Source organism: Portunus trituberculatus, chromosome 25, assembly GCF_017591435.1.
Source record: "Portunus trituberculatus isolate SZX2019 chromosome 25, ASM1759143v1, whole genome shotgun sequence".
Taxonomy (NCBI): Eukaryota; Metazoa; Arthropoda; class Malacostraca; order Decapoda; family Portunidae; genus Portunus; species Portunus trituberculatus.
Window position 1 is genome coordinate 1,164,316 of NC_059279.1, and position 20,685 is coordinate 1,185,000.

A 20,685-nucleotide genomic window follows, 5' to 3' on the forward strand; every position below is an offset into this window, starting at 1 on the left:
ACTCGCGTCCTTTCCAATCTTTATACAGTGTCTGAACGGACGCGGCTCTGTAGCGTGGCGGGATGGCGCGGCGCGGGAATCAGAGAGGCGTGGGTGGCGTGGCGCAAACACAATAAGAGGCGAGGGGCCCCATGGACGCCGCGACGCCCTTGTGATGCGAGGCAGGCGAGAGTCTATCACAGCGACGAAAGGATCAATTGAGGCTCTTTATTAGCAATCGGAGGCCATTATAAGCCAATTTGTGGCCGCTGGGTCAGAGAGGGAGTGGGGGAACCGGAGGAGGATGAAGGGAGACAGAAGGGAAAGGGAGAATTGAAGAGGAGGAGGAGGAGAGGGGAGGAAGAGGAGGAAAGCAGTTTCAAGGGCCTTGTGGTAAAAGAATGTTGGTAAAGTGAAGTTGATATGTTTTCTTTTCTTTTCTTGTTTTTCTCTCTCTCTCTCTCTCTCTCTCTCTCTCTCTCTCTCTCTCTCTCTCTCTCTCTCTCTCTTTTTCTTTTTTCAGTCTAAATTATCGCAAACGACGTTAATGCTTAGAAGTTTTGTGTCATTTTTCATTCATATTTTTGTTCTTTATTTCTTATTTCCTTCACTTTTATCCTTCCTTCCTTTCTTCCTTCCTTCTTTCATTCCTTCCTTCCTTCCTTCCTTCCTTCCTTTTTGTGTCATTTTTCATTGATATTTTTGTTCTTTATTTTTTATCTCCTTCACTTATCCTTCCTTCCTTCCTTCATTCATTCCTTCATTCATTCATTCCTTCCTCCTTTTCTTTACTCCTTCACATCTATCTCATTTTTTCTTACTTATCCTTCTTTCATTCATTCTCTCCTTCCTATTCATCCTTCCATCCTTTATTCTTCAATCGTATTTATTTCCTTCCTTCCTTCCTTTCCTCTACCCAATAACCACCTCACTCCCCTGTAACTCCCTCCCCTTCCCTTTCATCCTCCCCCCTTCCCCTGCCAAGTCCACCCCTGTCAACTCCATCCCTTCCTCTTCCACACCCAATTCCACATCCTCCCATCTGCTCAGTGTGTCTCCCCTTCCATTCTTCTCCACTTCCTTGCCTCCCCTTCTCCTTCCCCTGCCCCCCGCCACGTCCCCCACCCCTGCCAGAGCGCGACCCTCCGTAGTGCAGATTGGCGTGGCTGGAACAAGGGCGTAAATGCAGCATTAGAACAAATAATATTACCGCAGCTGAGTTGGCACGCTCCTCTCTCTCTCTCTCTCTCTCTCTCTCTCTCTCTCTCTCTCTCTCTCTCTCTCTCTCTGCTGACGAGGCTTCTCTACGGGTTTGGAGGTAATGAGAGGTCGGAGAGGAGGAGGAGGAGGAGGAGGAGGAGGAGGAGGAGGAGGAGGAGGAGGAGGACTACTACTGTTGAGGCTTATCTTCACTTCTATTCGGTATTCATGTTTCTTGTTCCCCTTCTTCGTTTTCTTCTTCTTCTTCTTCTTCTTCTTCTTCTTCTTCTTCTTCTTCTTCTGTCTCGTCTTTATTTGGTTTTCTCTTCTTATTTGTGTTTTCTTATTCTCTTCTTTGTTTTTTTTTTTTCGTCATCTTCTTTTCTACTTTACTTTGTTCCACGAGTGTTATTCATTTATCTATCTACCTCATACCACACGACACACATACGCACATACATACATACACGCATACAGACAGACACACAGACACACACACAGACAGACAGACGTATATAAACTCTAAAGAACAATTTAAACTAACAGTGGAGTATTATAGAACTTATTTATACAAACACACTTACAAACACACTCAAAACAAGCTTAAACCATCAAACACACACACACACACACACACAAAAAAAAAAGCATTTTTTAGTTATCAAGGAGCATTATGGGAGGAAATTTTACGAGTTTTATCAATTTCAACTATAATTTTTTTGCATCTATTCCATCTAACGCTACTGAATATGCAACCCTTTCACGGAGACACGCCTAAACACAAAGGAGCATTTCAAACCAACCATGGAGCATTGTAGACACCAATTTTATGAGCATTCCAAAGCTAACAACGATCTTTTATCTACCCACCGCACGGCACGCGACCATCACAACAGCTCCCCCCCTCCGCCGAACCAACCCCTAACACACACACACACACACATATACAAAGGAGCATTTTAAATCAACTCTAGAGCATTTGAGCATTGAGGACACGTGCATGTAAGTACAGAACACGTGATATGGAGCATTTTCTGACTTTTAAGCGCCTTTTTTTATGTGTGTGTGTGTGTGTGTGTGTGTGTGTGTGTGTGTGTGTGTGTGTGTGTGTGTGTGTGTGTGTGTGTGTGTGTGTGTGTGTGTGTGTGTGTGTGTGTGTGTGTTTAGTTTTTTTTTTTCTCTCTTTTTCTCTCTCTTTCTTTAATGGTGTGTTTGTGGTGTTCCTGTCCTGTGGTTGAGCTTGTGTGGTGACTATCTGTGGTGAGTCTTCTTGGTGGTGGTGGTGGTGGTGGTGCGGATGGTGGTGCTGACTTACCTGGTTGCTGGTATTGCCTTGTTTTGAGAGAGAGAGAGAGAGAGAGAGAGAGAGTATTTTGTGTATGTGTGTGTGTGTGTGTGTGTGTGTGTGTGTGTGTGTGTGTGTGTGTGTGTGTGTGTGTGTGTGTGTGTGTGTGTGTGTGTGTGTGTCTAAGGGTCCTGTGAGTTGTGTGGAATTATTCATCTGACCTTCCATCACGTCCTGTGTATCCGTATTGCACGCCTCTCGTTGGGGGAAGTTAATTACTCGCTCCTGATAAATGTTACCCCTTTGAAATAAAAAAAAAAAAGAAAACAGGGGAGAAAAGACAGAAAAGAACACGTAGAATAAAATATAGAAAAAAAATTATAAAAGTAGATGGAACACAAAGAAAAAAACAGAAAAACACAGGTAAAATAAAATATATAAGAAAAACACGGAAAAATAGATGAAACACAGACAAAAAGAAGGCAAAAAAACACATACAAATTAAATATATAAGAAAAATAAAGAAAAATGGATGGACCACAGAGGAAAAAGACAAAAAAAAATCAGTAAAATGTATATATAAGAAAAAAGCAGAAAATAGATCAATAAAGAGAAAAAAAACACATGAAAATAAACATATATAAAAAAAACACAGAAAACTAGATGGAAAAAATTAATTAAAACCCCAAAAAGGAAAAAAAAACCCGTGATGCATTTTTTTCGCATTAATAAAGGAGAATTAAAAAAAATAGACCATTGGCATCAACAATATAAAATACATTGGGTGAACTTTAACTGAAAGGAAAAACTGTAACACAAATACGAGATTATTTTAGCATACCAACATGAGACGATTAAAAATGCAGGGTGAAGATTCAACTCATGATTGGAAGATTGGACACTGAAGATACATTTGCTTTACGTTTCAGAGAGAGAGAGGGAGGGAAGGAGAGGCAGAGAGAGGGAAGGAAAGAGGGAGAGACCGCCGCTGGAACAAAGGTATGTGAGACTTTGAGCATTTATGAGTCTATTGACAGAGGCAGTGAGTATTTACAAAGAGAATCAGTAAACATGTGAACTGACTCAGCGGCTGTGTGAATGAAACTCTTGCTCCTCTTCCTCTTCCTCCTCCTATTCCTTCTCCTTCTCTTCCTCCTCCTCCTCTTAATTTTTTTTTCTTCTTTTTCTTTTTCTTTTATTTTATCTTATTCTTTTTTTTCTTGTTGTTGTTCTTCTTTTTTTCATATTTTTTCTTCCTCTTTTTCTTTCTTCTTCTTTTTTCTTCTTATTATTTTTTCTTCTTTCTTCTTCTTCTTCTTTTTCTTGCATTGCCTTACTTAATTTCCAGTCATTCACTTTTTTTTCTTCGTCTTATCTTTTCTTCTTTCCTCTTTTTCATTCTGAAATGTATAGTAGGTATTGATTGCATTTTCTTCCTCTTCTTGTACTTTTCTTCTTCTTTTTCGTTGTCTTTCTTCTTCTTCTTCTTCTTCTTCTTCTTCTTCTTCTTCTTTTGGTTTCTTACTTTTTCTTCAATCATTTCCTTTCTTCTTTTGCCTTCTATTCTCATTTTTATTAATAACAAGTATAGATTTGCTCTTCTTCCTTCTTCTTCTTCTTCTTCCTCCTCTTCCATAGATCATTCATTCACTCCTTTTCTTTGTCTTCTTTTCCTCTTTATTTATTACCTTATTTATTTATTTTTTTTTTTTTTTTTGGTAGACTGTATAGAAGCAATAATCCACTTTTTTCTCTTTCTTCTTTCTTGCAGTCTTCCCTCTTTGTTCCTGAACGCTAATGTTTGTGTAAGTGTATAAAAAAGAAGGTATTTTAAGCTAACAGTCATGCACCAGTCAGTCATTCACGTACAACATATTACTCATAAAACACCTTCACTGGCAATCATTCACCAAAAACACAAAAAGGAGGTGGATAAACATGATGATTAACACACATTACTAGATTCCCTCCCTATCACGTCCTTCTTTCACTTCCCCTTCCCGTTTTCTCTCGTGAATAAGTGACGAGGGTACCACAAGCAAGAAAACGAGAATTATGCATGATTATTTCCCCCTGCTTAGTACATGGATGCGTTTTCAGTCTGCATATTTCACTGTTAGTTCCCGTTTTTCCTCTGTTGCGGCTCCTTAATCTAATCACTCACTCACTCCAGCTTTCCCTCGTGCATGATTGACAAGACGATACGAGCAGGTGACCTAAAAATGAGAGAGAAACACGTGGGACAGCTTTCCAACACCTGTGCAAACGTATTACCTTGATTACACTGCACAGGTGACTTACAGGTAACTCTCCCAATGTCTACCCATCGCTTACACTTTTTTTCCTGCCCCGTTGCCTCGACTCCAGTGTCTTCTCTCTCATCATCACCTCAGTTCACCTCTTATTTATCTGTTTTTGTCTCATTCTGTCAGTCTCTCTCGGTTCTCTAATGCGGGCTGGTCACGCCACCTCGAGTCCTTGTTTTGTGTGTGATTTGCTATGGATGCCAGCTTTTGAATTTGCTGCTTTGTGTGTGTGTGTGTGTGTGTGTGTGTGTGTGTGTGTGTGGTGGTGGTGGTGGTGATTTAGTTATATGAGTACAGTGATGATTTAGCTCTCTCTCTCTCTCTCTCTCTCTCTCTCTCTCTCTCTCTCTCTCTCTCTCTCTCTCTCTCTCTCTCTCTCTCTCTCTCTCTCTCTCTCTCTCTCTCTCTCCTCAACAACCAACAGAAAAGGAAAAATACTAACGTTTCTCACTTCATCCGTCAGTTTAACCACTCATTCACTTCCTTGGCTATAAAATCTTCACCCAGATTTTTCACACACTCTTTTACTTGAACCTCTCAAACAAAACACCATTAAAAGAAAGACTTACCCTCAATCTGGTACAGTTCTTCACCCTTCTACGATAATCACAGGTCGCTTCCATCATGACTCCCTTTTAAAAACTCCCTATACTTGAAGCTATGGGGGAGTAACATTTCCCTAAACACCATTAAAAAGAAAGACTTACCCTCAATCTGGTACAGTTCTTCACCCTTCTACGATAATCACAGTTCGTTTCCATCATCACACTCTTTAAAAACTCCCTATACTTGAAGCTATAGGGGGTAATATTTCCCTAAAGCTCGCGTACGTGTTCGTCTACTCCCTCTCCTTTATTAAACCTCCTTGGTCCAAACTGGCGGGTAATTAATGACACTTGGCAATTAGCGTTAGCTGGCAATGAGGCGGAGCGAGAGTCATTAAGCCCAAGTGTTCGAAACTCTTCTCCAAACCTCGACTTCAGCTTCCTTATACATTTAATTTGCCTGTGTTCGGTTGTGTTGAAGTTTTGTTGAGTGTTTAGTGCTGTTTGTGGTGTTTTTGGCCCTTGGTGGTGTGTGTGGGTGGTATTTGTGTGTCGTGTGGGTAGTTTGTGGTTGGTGTTGGTGTGTGTGGTGTTGGTGGTGTGCGTGTGTGGCGCTGTGGGAATGGCGTCGGTGGTGGTGGTGGTGGTGGTGGTGGTGGAGATATGGGGTGTAGTAATGCTGTTAAATGCTGCCAGAGAGAGAGAGAGAGAGAGAGTCATGAAAGAAAGTAAAAAAGAGAAGTAAGAACGCTTTATAATTACGAGGTATGACTTTTACTTACTCTTTTGCTTCCTCGCCTCGCTAATCTTAACAATTCCCTGACAAATTTATCACTTCATTACTCTTCTCATTCCTCACACTTTACATTCCTCCCCCTGGCTGTCCCGCGTCCTTCATTTCTCACATTCATTCCTCGCTCATGCCTCGCGACTCACCACATCACCTGATCTACTCCTAACACTCTCATTTACCCCTAATCTATTCACGCTTTCCTCCACTCACTCACTCGCTCACTTTAATTCTCCCGTCCCTCACATTCCTAGCATTCTCAAACTCATCATTCCAGGAAGAAAGAATAAAAATCTCTCTGTTATTCTGTGTGCTTACCTGACCTTCATTTTATCGATCTTAACCCCTTCAGTACTGAGATGAACTTTTTTTTATACCATGTGGGTTTTTCACGGGAATTTCTGGGCTAAAGGAGATACTTTTTGCGGTACCTCTTATCTCAAAGCCCACCCGCTAGGAAACCGTTGCCCCGAGTGAGGAAGCCCAACCTACACTCGGACCGTGGACAGGATTTGAACCCGTGCGCTTGGAGACCCCTCGGACCTCAAAGCACGCATGGTTCCACTGTACCACGGCAGCCCCTAATTTTTTTTTTTTCGTGATTTTTTGGGGTATGACTAGATGATTTTATTTACATTTTTTTTTTTTTATGCAAGAGGGAAAGCTGCCAAGAACAACAAAATATTAGAAGAAAAAATTGGCCCACTGGAATTGCAGCTTTCCTAAAAAATTTCAAATAATTACGAGTACCCAAAAGTAAAATGTATTGACACCTCCTCCTCCTCCTCCTCCTCCTCCTCCTCCTCCTCCTCCTCCTCACTTATTCACTCACACACTGACGCATTCCTCCCACGCATACCTCAAATGTCTTTAGCAATATCTCCATTACTGTCTCTGTATTCATTTATTCATCGTATTATTCTCTTCAGTTCACTATTCATCTTTTTTCCTCTATTACTCATTCATTTATGCACTCATTTCTCTTATTCTCACAAAATCTCCATTATTTTTTCTGTCTATTCGCTTATCTATCGTTTTTTTTTTTTTTTTCGTTTTCGTTCGTTTTTTCTTGTTTGTTCTTCAGTTATTCTTTCATTCGTGTCCTTGTTTCTTTACAGTTAGCACGAATTTCACAACTTTATTACAACGTTGACGATGTTTCTCACTTCTCTTCGCTACTTTGATTTTTAGCCTTTGTAATTTTTTTTTTTTTTTTCCGCGTCAATAAACGGTTCGTCTATTTTTCTTTTTTTTTTTTTTTCTTTTTTTTCTTCCTCTTACTCGTTCAGCTCATTCAGATTCCTTCCACATGCATATCATGAATCCCATAACTACTACTACTACTACTACTACTACTACTACTACTACTACTACTACTACTACTACTACTACTACTACTACTACCACCACCACCACCACCACCACCACCACCACCACCACCACCACCACTACTACTTCATTCCTTACCCCATTCACCGTAGCAAAGTGTTTATCCTTCACTCTCACACTCCTGCATTCAAAACCTCACTTCCCAAACGCTTCAGAAAGTCTCAAACATTTCTACCATCACAGTAAAATCCTCAGTTACTTCTCCTTACTGCCATTCCTCCCTCACGCCATTCCAGTAAGTAAACTTCCTATTTTTCTCCTTACTCAGAATTCCTTACATATTTCTTGCATTCACCATCACAGTAAAGCATTTAAGAGCTCTATACACTTATCCTCCCTTTACGTAACCCTGCCTCGTACCTTCCCTGAGCACATCTATGAAATCACCAAGTAGTAACCAGAATATGAAAATGTGCCTTGATACTGAAGGGGTTAATGATCTTCCTGCGTTCACCAACACAGTAAAGCATTCAAGAGGTCTATACACTTATCCTTCCTTTACGTAACCCTGCCTCGTACCTTCCCTGAGCACATCTATGAAATCACTAAGTAGTAACCAGAATATGAAAATGTGCCTTGATACTGAAGAGGTTAATGATCTTCCTGCGTTCACCAACACAGTAAAGCATTCAAGAGGTCTATACACTTATCCTTCCTTTATGTAACCCTGCCTCGTACCTTCCCTCAGCACATCTATACCTCAGTACTTTCAAGACTCTTCATCTCGTATTCAAAACTCTTTGCTCTCACCGTAACTATTTTCTAAGGCCACGGACATGATAAGCTTGGTTCTCGAGGGTGTTTCTCCTTTAGGTTATGTAGAAGTATTGTTAATTCATCAGTAATATCGTAAAAAACACCATTTGAAATTCATATCGTGTTTTAAAAGTAGTGTTTATATATATATATATATATATATATATATATATATATATATATATATATATATATATATATATATATATATATATATATATATATATATATATATATATAGTAATCCATATATTCAAAATGCTTCACACCGTTCAAAATTCATGTCGCGTTTTGAAAGTAATGTTGTTGTTTTTTATATATATACATAGTAATCCCTATATTCAAAATGCCTCACTATCTCATAAGGGTCATTTTCTAACGCCACAGAGATGATTAGCAGGGTTCCCGACACTGTTTCTCCTTTCATCAATAGAGAAAATCTTGTTAATTCGTCAGTAGAACCATGGAAATAGCTTAGAATACAGTAGAGCTTCAAGTAGACAAGAACCATTTGAAAGTTGCGGAGATGCGACTCTGATCTGTTTAAGAATATGCCCCACGGATTCTGAAACACTTTATTCGCTCACCATTATATCATTCAGAAGCCGCAGATAATGAGCCAGACTCCCAAGGCCTATTTTTCCTTTTGACAATGTAGACACACTATTAATCTGTCAGTAAAACCATAAAAACACTCTTAAAAACCCATATAACTTCTAGACCGTTCTGAAAGTAAGTGAAATGCGGCGTAGAAATATTTCAAGCCACACAAGCGGTAAATACAACATGCAGTGATTTCCAGGGCTTTTTCTTCCTTTGATGATGTAGATGTACTATTAATCTGGCAGTAAAACCATAAAAAACACTCATAAAAACCCTGTATAACTTCTATAGCGTTTTGAAACTAGTTTAGGTGAAGTGAAGAAACGTTTCAAGCCAAATGCAGTGATTCCCAACGTTTGATAATGTAGACACTATTAAACTGGCAGTAGGACCCTAAAAACACTCTCAAAACCCTGTATAACTTCTAGAACGTTTTGAAACTAGTTGAGGTGAAGCTAAGAAACGTTTGAAGCCACCTGCAGTGATTCCCAAGATTTGATTATGTAGACACACTAAGAAGTTCTTTTATACAATTTCTATAGTTTTATACCGTGGGTCCGCGCGGACTTATGATACCTTTTACGTAACAAAAAATAGCGATACCTATCTAGGGTTAACTAGTTTCAAAGCGCCCTATAAGTTATACAGGGTTTTTAAGGGTGTTTTTTATGGTCTTATAGACAGTTTAACGTTTCTTAGCTTCACCTCATCTAGTTTCAAAACGCTATAGAAATGACACAAGGTTTTTAAGAGTGTTTTTTTATGGTCCCACTGCCAGATTAAGGTGAAGCTAAGAAACATTTCAAGCCACACAAGCGGTATACAGCCTTCACTGACCCGTTCCTCCCCACTACTCTTCCCCACAACAACTTTCCTCACCTCCCCGCTAATCGCGCCGCAACAAGATGTCATCGTTAAAGTGGCAATGAGCGTCTCCTAATCGCCGCGGAATCTGGCCATAAGAGGCGCTTTGTGGCGGCGAGAATCGTTCCTGATTGGTCCATTCGTCATCGGTAAGGCGTGCTGCTCCTTCATAATGATCACTGATTGGTGGGCGGGTCTGTCTTCTCCTCCCCCTCCCCGCGATCATGAAGCAGGTGTGATTGTGTGATTGTGGTGGTGGTGGTGGTGGTACGTGTGTGTGTGTGTGTGTGTGTGTGTGTGTGTGTGTGTGTGTGTGTTAAAATGCGTCGTTTTATGCCTTTCAACAAGGATTTATTTACCAAAAATATGCTTCACTTTTTTATATATAAGATTTAGCCATTATTTGCATCACTGTCCGTCTGTCTGTCTGTCTGTCTATCTGTCTGTCTGTCTACTATTGTTTACCTGCCAGACTGTTCAAATGACTTACTATTACTGTGTGTATCTGTCTGTCTGTGTGTCTGTGTGTCATTCATCTATTATTAAAAAAAACAAGACAAATTAGTGAGGTTGTTTGAATGAGATAATGCATGTAATGGAAACTTAGCTATTTTTTCTATTCTTTTTAATATTCCATGATTTATTGTGCTGGGAGTCAATCAAAGGGTTAATAATACACTTGTTTTTTGTATACATAACTTGTAGGTGTGTTTTATTGTAAGTATTTCATGATATATACAAGGTGAATCTCTCTCTCTCTCTCTCTCTCTCTCTCTCTCTCTCTCTCTCTCTCTCTCTCTCTCTCTCTCTCTCTCTCTCTCTCTCTCTCTCTCTCTCTCTCTCTCTCTCTCTCTCTCTCTCTCTCTCTCTCTCTCTCTCTCTCTAATGCAGCTACATAACCTCTGCCTATCTACTTGACGTGAGTGTGGCCGACAGGTGCAACGCGAGTCTCAGCCATTAATTAGACTCACACACCTGCATTTCACCTGTCCATGCATAGTGATTATTTTCTCTCCTATTACTGACTCTAGGTTGCTACTCTTGTTTCTTAGCGCGCACCTAACACTCAAATATCTATGTACAGTATATTTTTTATTTTCGTGTTCTCTCTCTCTCTCTCTCTCTCTCTCTCTCTCTCTCTCTCTCTCTCTCTCTCTCTCTCTCTCTCTCTCTCTCTCTCTCTCTCTCTCTCTCTCTCTCTCTACACTACGATAAATAATAACTCAATAAAGGAGATTTTTTTTTATATATATATTGTTTATTTTTTATTCATTTTTTTTATTTGCTTTTCTTTCTTTTTTTTTTGCCTCTCCTTTGCGAAGAAACACCTTGCACTCACCTGTCCGTGGGAGGTAATTACTGTCACGCTCCCAGGTAAGCTTAGGTATGTAGGTTAGGTACTCCTTGTGCTCTGTAAAGTGTTAAAGTATCGACAATGCTGTTATAATTAAGTACTTGCATCATCTCACACACACACACACACACACACACACACACACACACACACACACACACACACACACACACACACACACACACACACACACACACACACACACACACACACACATCACGTTACTTCTGTTTTGGTGGGGAGAAGCCTTCGTTTTTACTATCCTGCGTCTCCTACAGTAACTTAAACAGTGCAGCTTATCACAAAACAGCCTCGTAAGGGCCAACACGTCTGCTGCTGTTTGTCCCTTTCCTTTGTGCTCCTTCATGCGTTGTGTTGCGAGTTTTAAGGTCAATACGGTCAATGTTTTTCTATCTCGTTAGGGGGCAAGAAGTCTGCTGCTGTTTGCCCTTCCTTTTGCTCCTTCATGCGTTGTGTAGCAAGTTATAAGGGCGCTACGGTTATTGTCTTTCTTTTTTCGTAAGGGGGCAAGAAGTCTGCTGCTGTTTCTGCCTCCCTTTGTGTTCCTTAGTGTTTCAAAATAATAAGGTCGGTATATTATTGTTTTGTTTTGTTTTGTTTTCTCGTCATTTTTCAGTCACTTTAGAAAAAAAAATCCTTGTTCGTGTAAGTGTGTGTGTGCGTTCCTTCGCGTTGCAAAATATTAATAAATTCGCTACATTCATTTCTTTTCGTCACTTTTCAGTCACTTGAAAAAAAAATCCTTGTTCGTGTAAGTGTACGTGCGTGTCTTTGATTTCTAAGTAAACACCGCGCATAACACTTTCCAGGAGTCACTTTCCAGGCGGGCGGGAAGGAAAAACACTCACTTTCCCCTTATAGTCACTCAGACCACTTCAACTTTCCTGAGAAGCGCGTCAGTCACTCGAGCACCGCCAGTCACAAAGAGCACCACTGTAGGGAGTCAGACAGCATTATAGAGTCACCTGTAACCACGACTCACAAACGACCTTCTCCCTTCACGACTCTTGCTTCGGGTCAGCGTGTGCGGGCGGCGAGGGCGGGGTGGGCGGTGTGTGGGCGGAAGACTGTGTCGGTGAGGTGGGCGGGGCGGGGGGCGACACAGCACCACGAGGACTTGCCGAGGACAGAGAGGTGAGGGAGGAGTAGTACTGGGAGGACAGGGAGGAAAGGTGTGCTGGGGAGAGAGAGGACAGTGGCTGAGGGAGAGATGACAGTGGGGAGGTCTGGGAGAGGGCTGAAGGAAGGAAGGGTCTTGGCGGGGCTGGGGGGCGCTGGCTGAGGGCTGCTACTGCCTGTCTGTAGTACGCCTCGAGGCCTGTTGGGATGAATGAGGTTAAGTTAGGTTAAAACTGGTCTACTTTGGTGAGGCTAGGTTAGGTTAGGGTAAGGTAGAGTAGGTTAAGTTAGGTTGGGTTAGGTTTAGGTTAAGTTGGGTTTAAGTTAAGTTGTTAGGTTAAGTTTGGTCTATTTGGGTTAGGTTAAGTTCAAGTTGGTCTACTTTGGGTAAGTTAAGTTAGGTTGGGTTGGGTTGGGTTGGGTTGTGTTTAGGTTAGATTAGGTTAGGTTAGGTTAGGTTAGGTAAGGTTAGAGTTACTTTACTTACAATGGGTTAGTTAATTCAGGTAAGGGTAATTCAGTTGAAGTTGCGTTGATTTAAGTCAGAGCAGTGTTTGATTCCGTTTCGTTTGATTAAGTCAGGTCTGGTGCGTTTAGGTTAGCTTAGGTCAGGGCAGGGTTTGGTTTGGTTTAGTTAGGTTAGATAAGGTCAGGTCAGGTCAGGTCAAGATTTGGTTTGGTTGAGTTAGGTTAAATAAGGTCAGGTCAGGTCAAGATTTAGTTTGATTCAATTAGGTTAGATAAGGTCAGGTCAGGTCAGGTCAATATTTAGTTTGGTTGAGTTAGGTTAGATAAGGTGAGGTCAGGTCAGGTCAGGTCAAGATTTAGTTTGATTCAATTAGGTTAAATAAGGTCAGGTGGGGTCAGGTCAGGGTTTGGCTTGATTGGGTGAAGTAGAAGTGACGCCACGACAAAAGGGAACTACCATGAAGCCTGTATAAAAGACACGTGATAAGTTGAAGTTAAGTTAGGTTCAGTTAAGACAAGCGAGAATTACGAGGTCGAGACAACAGACACGTGACACTTAATGCTTGAAGGAAAGGCAAGGGAAGCGTATCAAAGCAGCAGGTTGATCATTACACTCACTCCTTTGTACTCAGCAAGGGAAAATTACACGAATTACTTGGCACAATAACTCAAAACGTGACTGGTAATGTAAGAGGAAAACTGCATTAATACCCTGCACATTCTTCAGCGTGTAAGTGTGTAAGTGGGCAGCGGGGGTTGGTGAGAGGGTTAGTTAGTTACCTGCAGGGAGGGACGGCATGAGGTGGGCCAGGGCGGGCGACGAGGGCCAGTAAGGGTGTGTGTAGAGTCTTTGCAGGGCTGCGTAGTTCCCGGCCTCTGTCAGAAGCTCAAGGCCCACCGCTGTCTGTCGCTTCCACTTTGTCCTGGAGGAAGAAGGAGTGGGGAGATTTAAGATTGAAGCCTTTTTTACTGCGATACGAAGCAATTAACAACTCCAGAAGTAATACATCAATTCTATAAATACTATAAATGAAATTGCCTGCGCCACTAATGAGCGGAAGCTGAACAGCGCATCCTACACACTCTTCAAATGAGCCTACAGGCGCTATAGGCCTCAACGTAAAACAAATAGATAAAAAGAAAATGTTAATATTGTAGAAATCTTGTCACTCTGCCTCTAGAACCATAAAAGCACCTTCAAATACTCCTGTAGATTTAAATAAAAGCCTCTTGCAATAGTGAGATGAAGCGCAAAAGTGCTTGACAATAAGAGCCATGTATCCTCAGTCAATTCACAGCCACACCACCCCAGCAAGTCAGTAAATGTCATGGATGGAAGCTAAGGGGAGTGTTGGCAGGGTTGATAGGGGTGACAGGAAGGGCAAGGGTGGGGTGTTGAGGGATGTGGGGGATAAGGGGACGAGTCAGCTGTGCGGGTGATGATGGGGAGGGAGGGAAGGAAAGAAAGAAGGGCAAGACCATCACCACCATTATCGCTTCTGTCGCGCTGTGGGTGACGGAACTCGTTGACGGGGTGGGTGTGTGTGTGTGTGTGTGTGTGTGTGTGTGTGTGTGTGTGTGTGTGAGAGAGAGAGAGAGAGAGAGAGAGAGAGAGAGAGATTGTGCGTGTGTGTGTGTGTGTGTGTGTGTGTGTGTGTGTGTGTGTGTGTGTGTGTGTGTGTGTGTGTGTGAGAGAGAGAGAGAGAGAGAGAGAGAGCAAATTCCCACGTAAATAAGTTCCAGAGTTAGGTTAGATTAGGTTAGACAAAACACAGGCCAACTTTCACATCAATTGCCTCCGTTAATCAAAGTTAGGTTAGGTGAGGTTAAGTTAGGTTAGGTTAGGTGAGGTGAGGTTAAGTTAGGTTAGGTTAGGTTACACAGAGACACGGCAGATCCCACGTAAATAAACTCATAAACCAAAATTGTAAGTAAATAATGAAGCACTATCGCCAAAGCAAAGAGAAACAATACAGCAACTTGGGAAGAAAGAAATATAGAGAGGCAGAGAGCAAGTGTACCAGAGAAACCGTCACACATACACACACAAACACTTGCTACGTAAACAAGCACAAAAATCGAAGTTATGGCCAAGTAATAATGTGCTGTGATGAGAGAAGAGGGAGAAAACAGGGAAGGGAAGGAGACAAACAGAAAGAGAGAGAAATAGGGAAGAGAGACAAACAGAAAGAGAAACAGGGAAGGAAAGGAGACAAACAGAGAGAGAGAAAAACGGGAAAGGGAGGCAGACAAACAGAGAAAAGAGAAACAGGGAAGAAATGGAGACAAACAGAGAGACAGAGAGACAGAGAAGGAGACACAGAGAGAGAGAGAGACAGAAACAAGCATAAACAACCTCAGAAAATCAACATGAGAGGCAAGTAATGAAGCGTTGGAGATGGGAAAAAGGAGAATAACGCACCGTAGGAGGAAACAGAAAGAAGGAAAACGAGACAGAGACACAGAGAAAGAGTACATGAACCAGAGAAAGACAGAGACACACAGAAATAACCTTAAAAATCAATATTAAAGGCAAAAAATGAAGTGTTTGATGAAAGAAAAGAGAATAACACGCCGTGGAAGGATACAAAGAGAAGAAAAGCGAGACAGAGACACAGAGAGTACGTGGACCAAAGAAAAACAGAGACACACATAGATAACCTCAAAAACCAACATTACAATCAAGTAATGAAGTGTTATGATAGGAGAAAAGAGAATAACACGCTATGTGAGAGAAAGTAGAACGAATGAGGCCAGACTGAGACACAGACAGTACGTGAACCAGAGAAAGACAGAAACACACATAAATTACCTCAAAAACCAACGTTAGAGGCAAGTAATGAAGTGTTGTGACGAGAGAAAAGAGAGTAACACGCCGTGGGAGGAAGCAGGGAGGGAGGGAGAGAGAGAGGGAGGAAGGCAGACGAAAGGGTCTCCTCGGTCTTAAGAAAGGAACATAAAATCGAGTTGCAGAACGAATGTGATAAACGATGGAAGGGAAGAGTCCCCCGCCAGGCGAAGTGAAAGGGCGGCACTGTGGGGAGGAAAAAGGGTTTAAACGATCGACTGAGAGAACCACAGTGACTCCCAACCTCGTATTCTCAAACACTTCTGTGCTTCACTTATACTATTTCAAAAAGGCTTTATTTACATTTACACGATTTTTAAGGTGTTTATTATGGTTCTAGAGGAAGATTGACAAGATTTCTTCATTACTAACTGGAGAAACACTCTTGAAAACCCGCTAGTATATTTTTTTTATGGTTCTAGAGATACAGTGACAAGATTTCTACATTACCAACTGGAGAAAACCCCACTAGTTTAATTTTTAGGGTTCTAGAGGCAGAATGACAAGATTTCTACATTATTAACTAGAGAAACACTTGAAAACTCGCAAATTCATTTTATATGGCTCTAGAGGCAGAATGACAAGATTTCTGCATTATTAACTGGAGAAACACTCTTTAAAACCACGCCAGTCCAATTTTTAGGGTTCTAGAGGCAGAGAGACAAGATTTCTACATTATTAACTGAAGAAACTCTTGGAAGCCACGCTAATCTGTGACCCTTGAAAATAGTCGTGATAAGAGAGCAAAGCGTTTCTGAATACTGGCCTGGAAACCGACGCCAAGCTGCTGGAATCTTGTCTTGGATTCCTGTTTGTGGTGTTTCTTTTGTGTTTAATTCCTTCATAGTGGTCATTGTAGTGTTAAATCCCTTTCTTTGTCTTAACTTGGAATCGAATCCCCTTTGTGGTCTTTATTTTGTCTTGAATATTTTTTTTTTAATCTCTTGTTTTATTCTCCTTTTTTCGTTTCTAGTATTGTCTTAAAGAGAAAAGCTTCAAGAAGAGAGAACGAAAAGGAATGAAAAGGTGAACGAAACGAAAAGCTAAAGAGAATAATAGAGAGAAAATAAAAGAATGAAAAATAAGAACCACAACGATTAAACTGAATGAAGTGAAAAGAAATAAGAAAAAGGAGAAGGAAGGAATAAAAATCAGAATAAAGAACATCAAGAAATTAGAAGAAAAACAACAAACATAACAAATAGCTAATACAATACGGAGAGAGAGAGAGAGAGAGAGAGAGAGAGAGAGAGAGAGAGAGAGAGAGAGAGAGAGAGAGAGAGAGAGAGAGAGAGAGAGAGAGAGAGAGAGAGAGAGAGAGAGAGAGAGAGAGAGAGAGAGAGAGGGGCAGGTGGGCGCTTCCTCACCATTACGGGGCGTGAGTCAACAATTTGCCATAGAGTCACAATACCTCGAATTTATTATTTTAACCCTTTCAAATCCAACACTCCGCCAGCAGGAGCCTGTGCCCCTTTGCCCCTCCCCTGCCCCTCCCACTGCCCCTCCCCCTGCCCTTCCCCCCTCTGCCATACCCTGTCAATGTCTTCTTTTCTATATCCTATCCCTTCCCATACCCTCCTGTCTTCCATGCCCTGCCTCTGTGTTGTCTTTCATTTCCCATTTTCTCTTCCATACCCTGCTTTTTCTCCCATACCCTGCCAGTACCTTGTTTTTCTATACCCTGCCTCCCTTTCCAGATTCCCCTGTCTTCATACCCTGCCTCTGTTTTGTCTTCCATAGCCCATTTTCTCTCCATACCCTGCCTGTTTCTTGTCTTCCAAACTCCATTTTCTGTTCCATACCCTGTTTCCTCTCCCCTGTCAATATATACCCTGCTATTCCCCGTTCCCCTTCTCTTCCATACCCTGCTAAAACCTTCTCTTCTATTCTCGTTTTTCCCTTCCATATCCTCTTGTCCCTTCCTTCCGTACCCTGCCAATATATACCCTGCTATTCCCCGTTCCCCTTCTGTTCCATACCCTGCTAAAACCTTCTCTTCTATTCTCTTTTTTTCCTTCCCTTCCCTTCCGTACCCTGTTTTCTCCCTTCCGTACCCTGCCAATGTCTTCTCTTCTTCATTTCCCTTTCCTTCTTTAGTTTTGTTTTTCTTTTATATCTTTATTTACTTTTTTCTGTGTTTTCCTTTTTATTCTTTTGTCGTCTTTCATATTCATCTCTTTATCTACACTTTTCTTCTCTTCCTCTTTCCTTTTCTCTTCTTTTTTTTTCTCTCTCTCTATAATTTTCTTTTCCTCCTTTTTTTTCATTCTTTTTCTATACCTGTTCTTTCTTTTATCTATTTTCGTTATTTTTTTTCCTTGTTTCCCTTTTCATTACTTCCTTTCTTTTTCTATCTCTCTTCTTTCTCCCATCATTCGTTAGTCTCCACCCTCTTCATCCACTTTATTCACCATCCACTCCCTTTCTTTAGTCTCCTCTTAATCTCCACCACCCTCATCTCCTTCCACCCTCCATTACCCTCCTCTTCCACCCTCATCTCCCTCCTCTTATTACCACCACATCCTCTCCCTCGCTCTCCACTCTCCCTCCACTAATCTCCATCATCCTATTAGTCTTCTCCACTCATCTCCCACCTCTACTACCACCTCTCTCTCTCTCTCTCTCTCTCTCTCTCTCTCTCTCTCTCTCTCTCTCTCTTTTTTTTTTTTTTTTTTTATTTAAACAAAACTTAATACAAAGGAACATGTACCCAAAGGCGCACTGTCGTGTGCTACCTATTCTAAGGGTACTACAATCTATTTCTCTACAATATTTACAGGACTTAAAAATAGATAATATACAAGATGGTCAGCATGTAAATGGAGCACTATTCGTTTCACTTCACTAGCACTATTCACGCACTGCACTACACTGAGTGTCACGTCACAAAGAGTGTCAGAGGAGTTGGCAGTGTCTGTCTCCACTTATGTGCCATCAGTTTGACACTGTGTGTTCATCTCCTGGACGTGAGGCACCGCGGCCGTGAACAAGTTCCACATCCTGGAGACGCGTCCTGCGAAGGTGCGTTGATGCTGACACCCGTGGGATCGCGGCACCTCTACGGCGTCACCACCATTGAGCACCGTTCTCGTGCTCCGTGCGGTGACTCTTAGAGGATGACGCAGCCCTGCCAGATGTGGCACTCTTTGCACCTGTGCCTTATGGAACACTACGATCGCCGCCACGTCTCTGCGGTGTTCCAGTGAATCAAGGGGACGCTCAGGCTCTGGGTGAGGTGGTAGTGCAGCATCTACTAGCCGTATGGCGCGGCGTTGGATGCTGTCCAGTCTCCTTCTGTGTGTGGCGGCACAGGACATCCAGGAGAGAGCTGCGTATTCAAGGTGGGGCCGCACCTGTGCCTTGTACAGCAGCAGTCTCCCTTCCTGTCGAGGAAACTGGCGATCCTTCTGAGAGCGGAGATCCTGTGAGAGGCTTTCTTGGCAATGGTTTTGACATGCCTGTCAAACCTCAGCCCTCGATCCACCTCCACTCCAAGTATCTTGACGTCATCTTGGAGTGGGAGAGCAGCAGCGCCAAAAGACAACTTTCCTGCCATTGCTGCCATGGCGGCTGGGGACCGAGAGACAACCATTGCTTGTGTCTTCTCCGGCGCGAATGTCACTTGCCAGCGAGCACCCCACTCCTTTATCACTCGTAGCTGCTGATTGATGGCCTCAGCAGCCCGCCCACTGTCCTGGCGTGGATAGGTATAGGAGAGGGTGCAGTCATCAGCATAGGCCATGACTCCTGGCAGTAGCTGGAGAAGATCATCCACGTAGATATTCCACAGGAGTGGGCCAAGAATTGAACCCTGTGGCACTGATGCCTCCACAGGCAGGGACTCAGATGTTTGCCCGTTGACAACCACCTTGAGGCTTCTGTCCTGCAGGTAATTTCCCAAGAGTCGTAGCAAGCCACCCTGGATGCCTTTAGCACGAAGCTTTTCTAGTAATCCGTTGTGCCATACTTTATCAAAAGCTCCTGCTATGTCCAAAGCAACCACTATAGTGTCCTTGCCGTCGTCGAGGGCGTCCTGCCAATGCCTGGTGAGAAGCATCATTAGGTCGGAGGTTGACCTTCCAGGTCTGAACCCAAACTGTTGGTCTGAGAGGAGGGCATTGTCCTTGAGATGGCTACACACCACCTCTGCCACGACCCTCTCAAACACTTTACCCACCACTGACAACAGGGATATGGGTCTGTAGTTTTTTGGGTCCGTCCTGGAGCTTTTTGTGTACGGAACTACTCGAGCCTCCTTCCACACTGAAGGCCAGACGTTTTCCCGTACACAAGTTGTGAAGACTTGGGTGAGAGGGGCAGCCAGTTCCTGGGAGCATCGCTTCAGCAGGTGCGGGCTGATGTCATCAGGGCCGGTGGCTTTCTGTGTGTCCAGCCCCGCAATAATCGCTTCACCTGCTGATGCGTCACCTCCACCATGGTGACAGTCTTCTCACATTGCTGGACCAGCTGAGGCGGTGGCTGCTGTGGATTCCCGACCTTCATTTTTCCAGCAAACAAGGAAGCCAGCAACTGTGCCCTCTCCTTACTGCTGGTGGCGACAGTACCGTCCTGCTTGCTGAGGGGAGGGATGGATTCTTGGTGGCCAGTTCCTTGTTTGTCCTTAACAAGAGACCACCAAGTTTTGTTTCCTACGCCAGTGCCACACAGTTTCCGGCGCAGGCTTTCCTCCCACTTTTTTAAGGCCCACTTGCTGGTTACCACCATCCTCCTGCATGCAGCCCTGTGCAGGTCCTTGTTGCGCCGAGTCGGGTTCCTCTCTCTCTCTCTCTCTCTCTCTCTCTCTCTCTCTCTCTCTCTCTCTCTCTCTCTCTCTCTCTCTCTCTCTCTCTCTCACCGCGACCATTTTCAAAGACCATAGAGACAATTGGCCAAGTTCTAAAGAGTATTTGTCCTGTTGGTAATGCAGACAACTTGTTAATATGTCACTAGAATTAGAGACATCCTTAAAAATCCGTGTCACTTCAACTGGAGCCCTTTAAAAATAGTGAAGGTGTTAGTAGAATTACAGAAACACCTTTAAAAACCCGTGTCACTTCAACTATAGAGCCCTTTAAAAATAATTAAGGTGTTAGTAGAATTAGAGAAACACCTTTAAAAACCCGTGTCACTAAGTAGAATTACAGAAACATCTTTAAAA

At 42.5% G+C, this 20,685-nt stretch overlaps 1 protein-coding gene across 1 annotated transcript in view; it reads right to left on the reverse strand.

The window, feature by feature from the left end:
• Positions 1–10,399: 10,399 nt before the first annotated feature.
• LOC123508710 (homeobox protein B-H1-like) overlaps positions 10,400–20,685 on the reverse strand; it is a 46,230-nt gene continuing 35,944 nt past the window's right edge. Inside the window, 2 exon segments of the mRNA XM_045262584.1 lie at positions 10,400–12,410; positions 13,460–13,602. Coding sequence (XP_045118519.1) covers positions 12,091–12,410; positions 13,460–13,602 — 463 coding nt within the window. The 3' untranslated portion in view covers positions 10,400–12,090.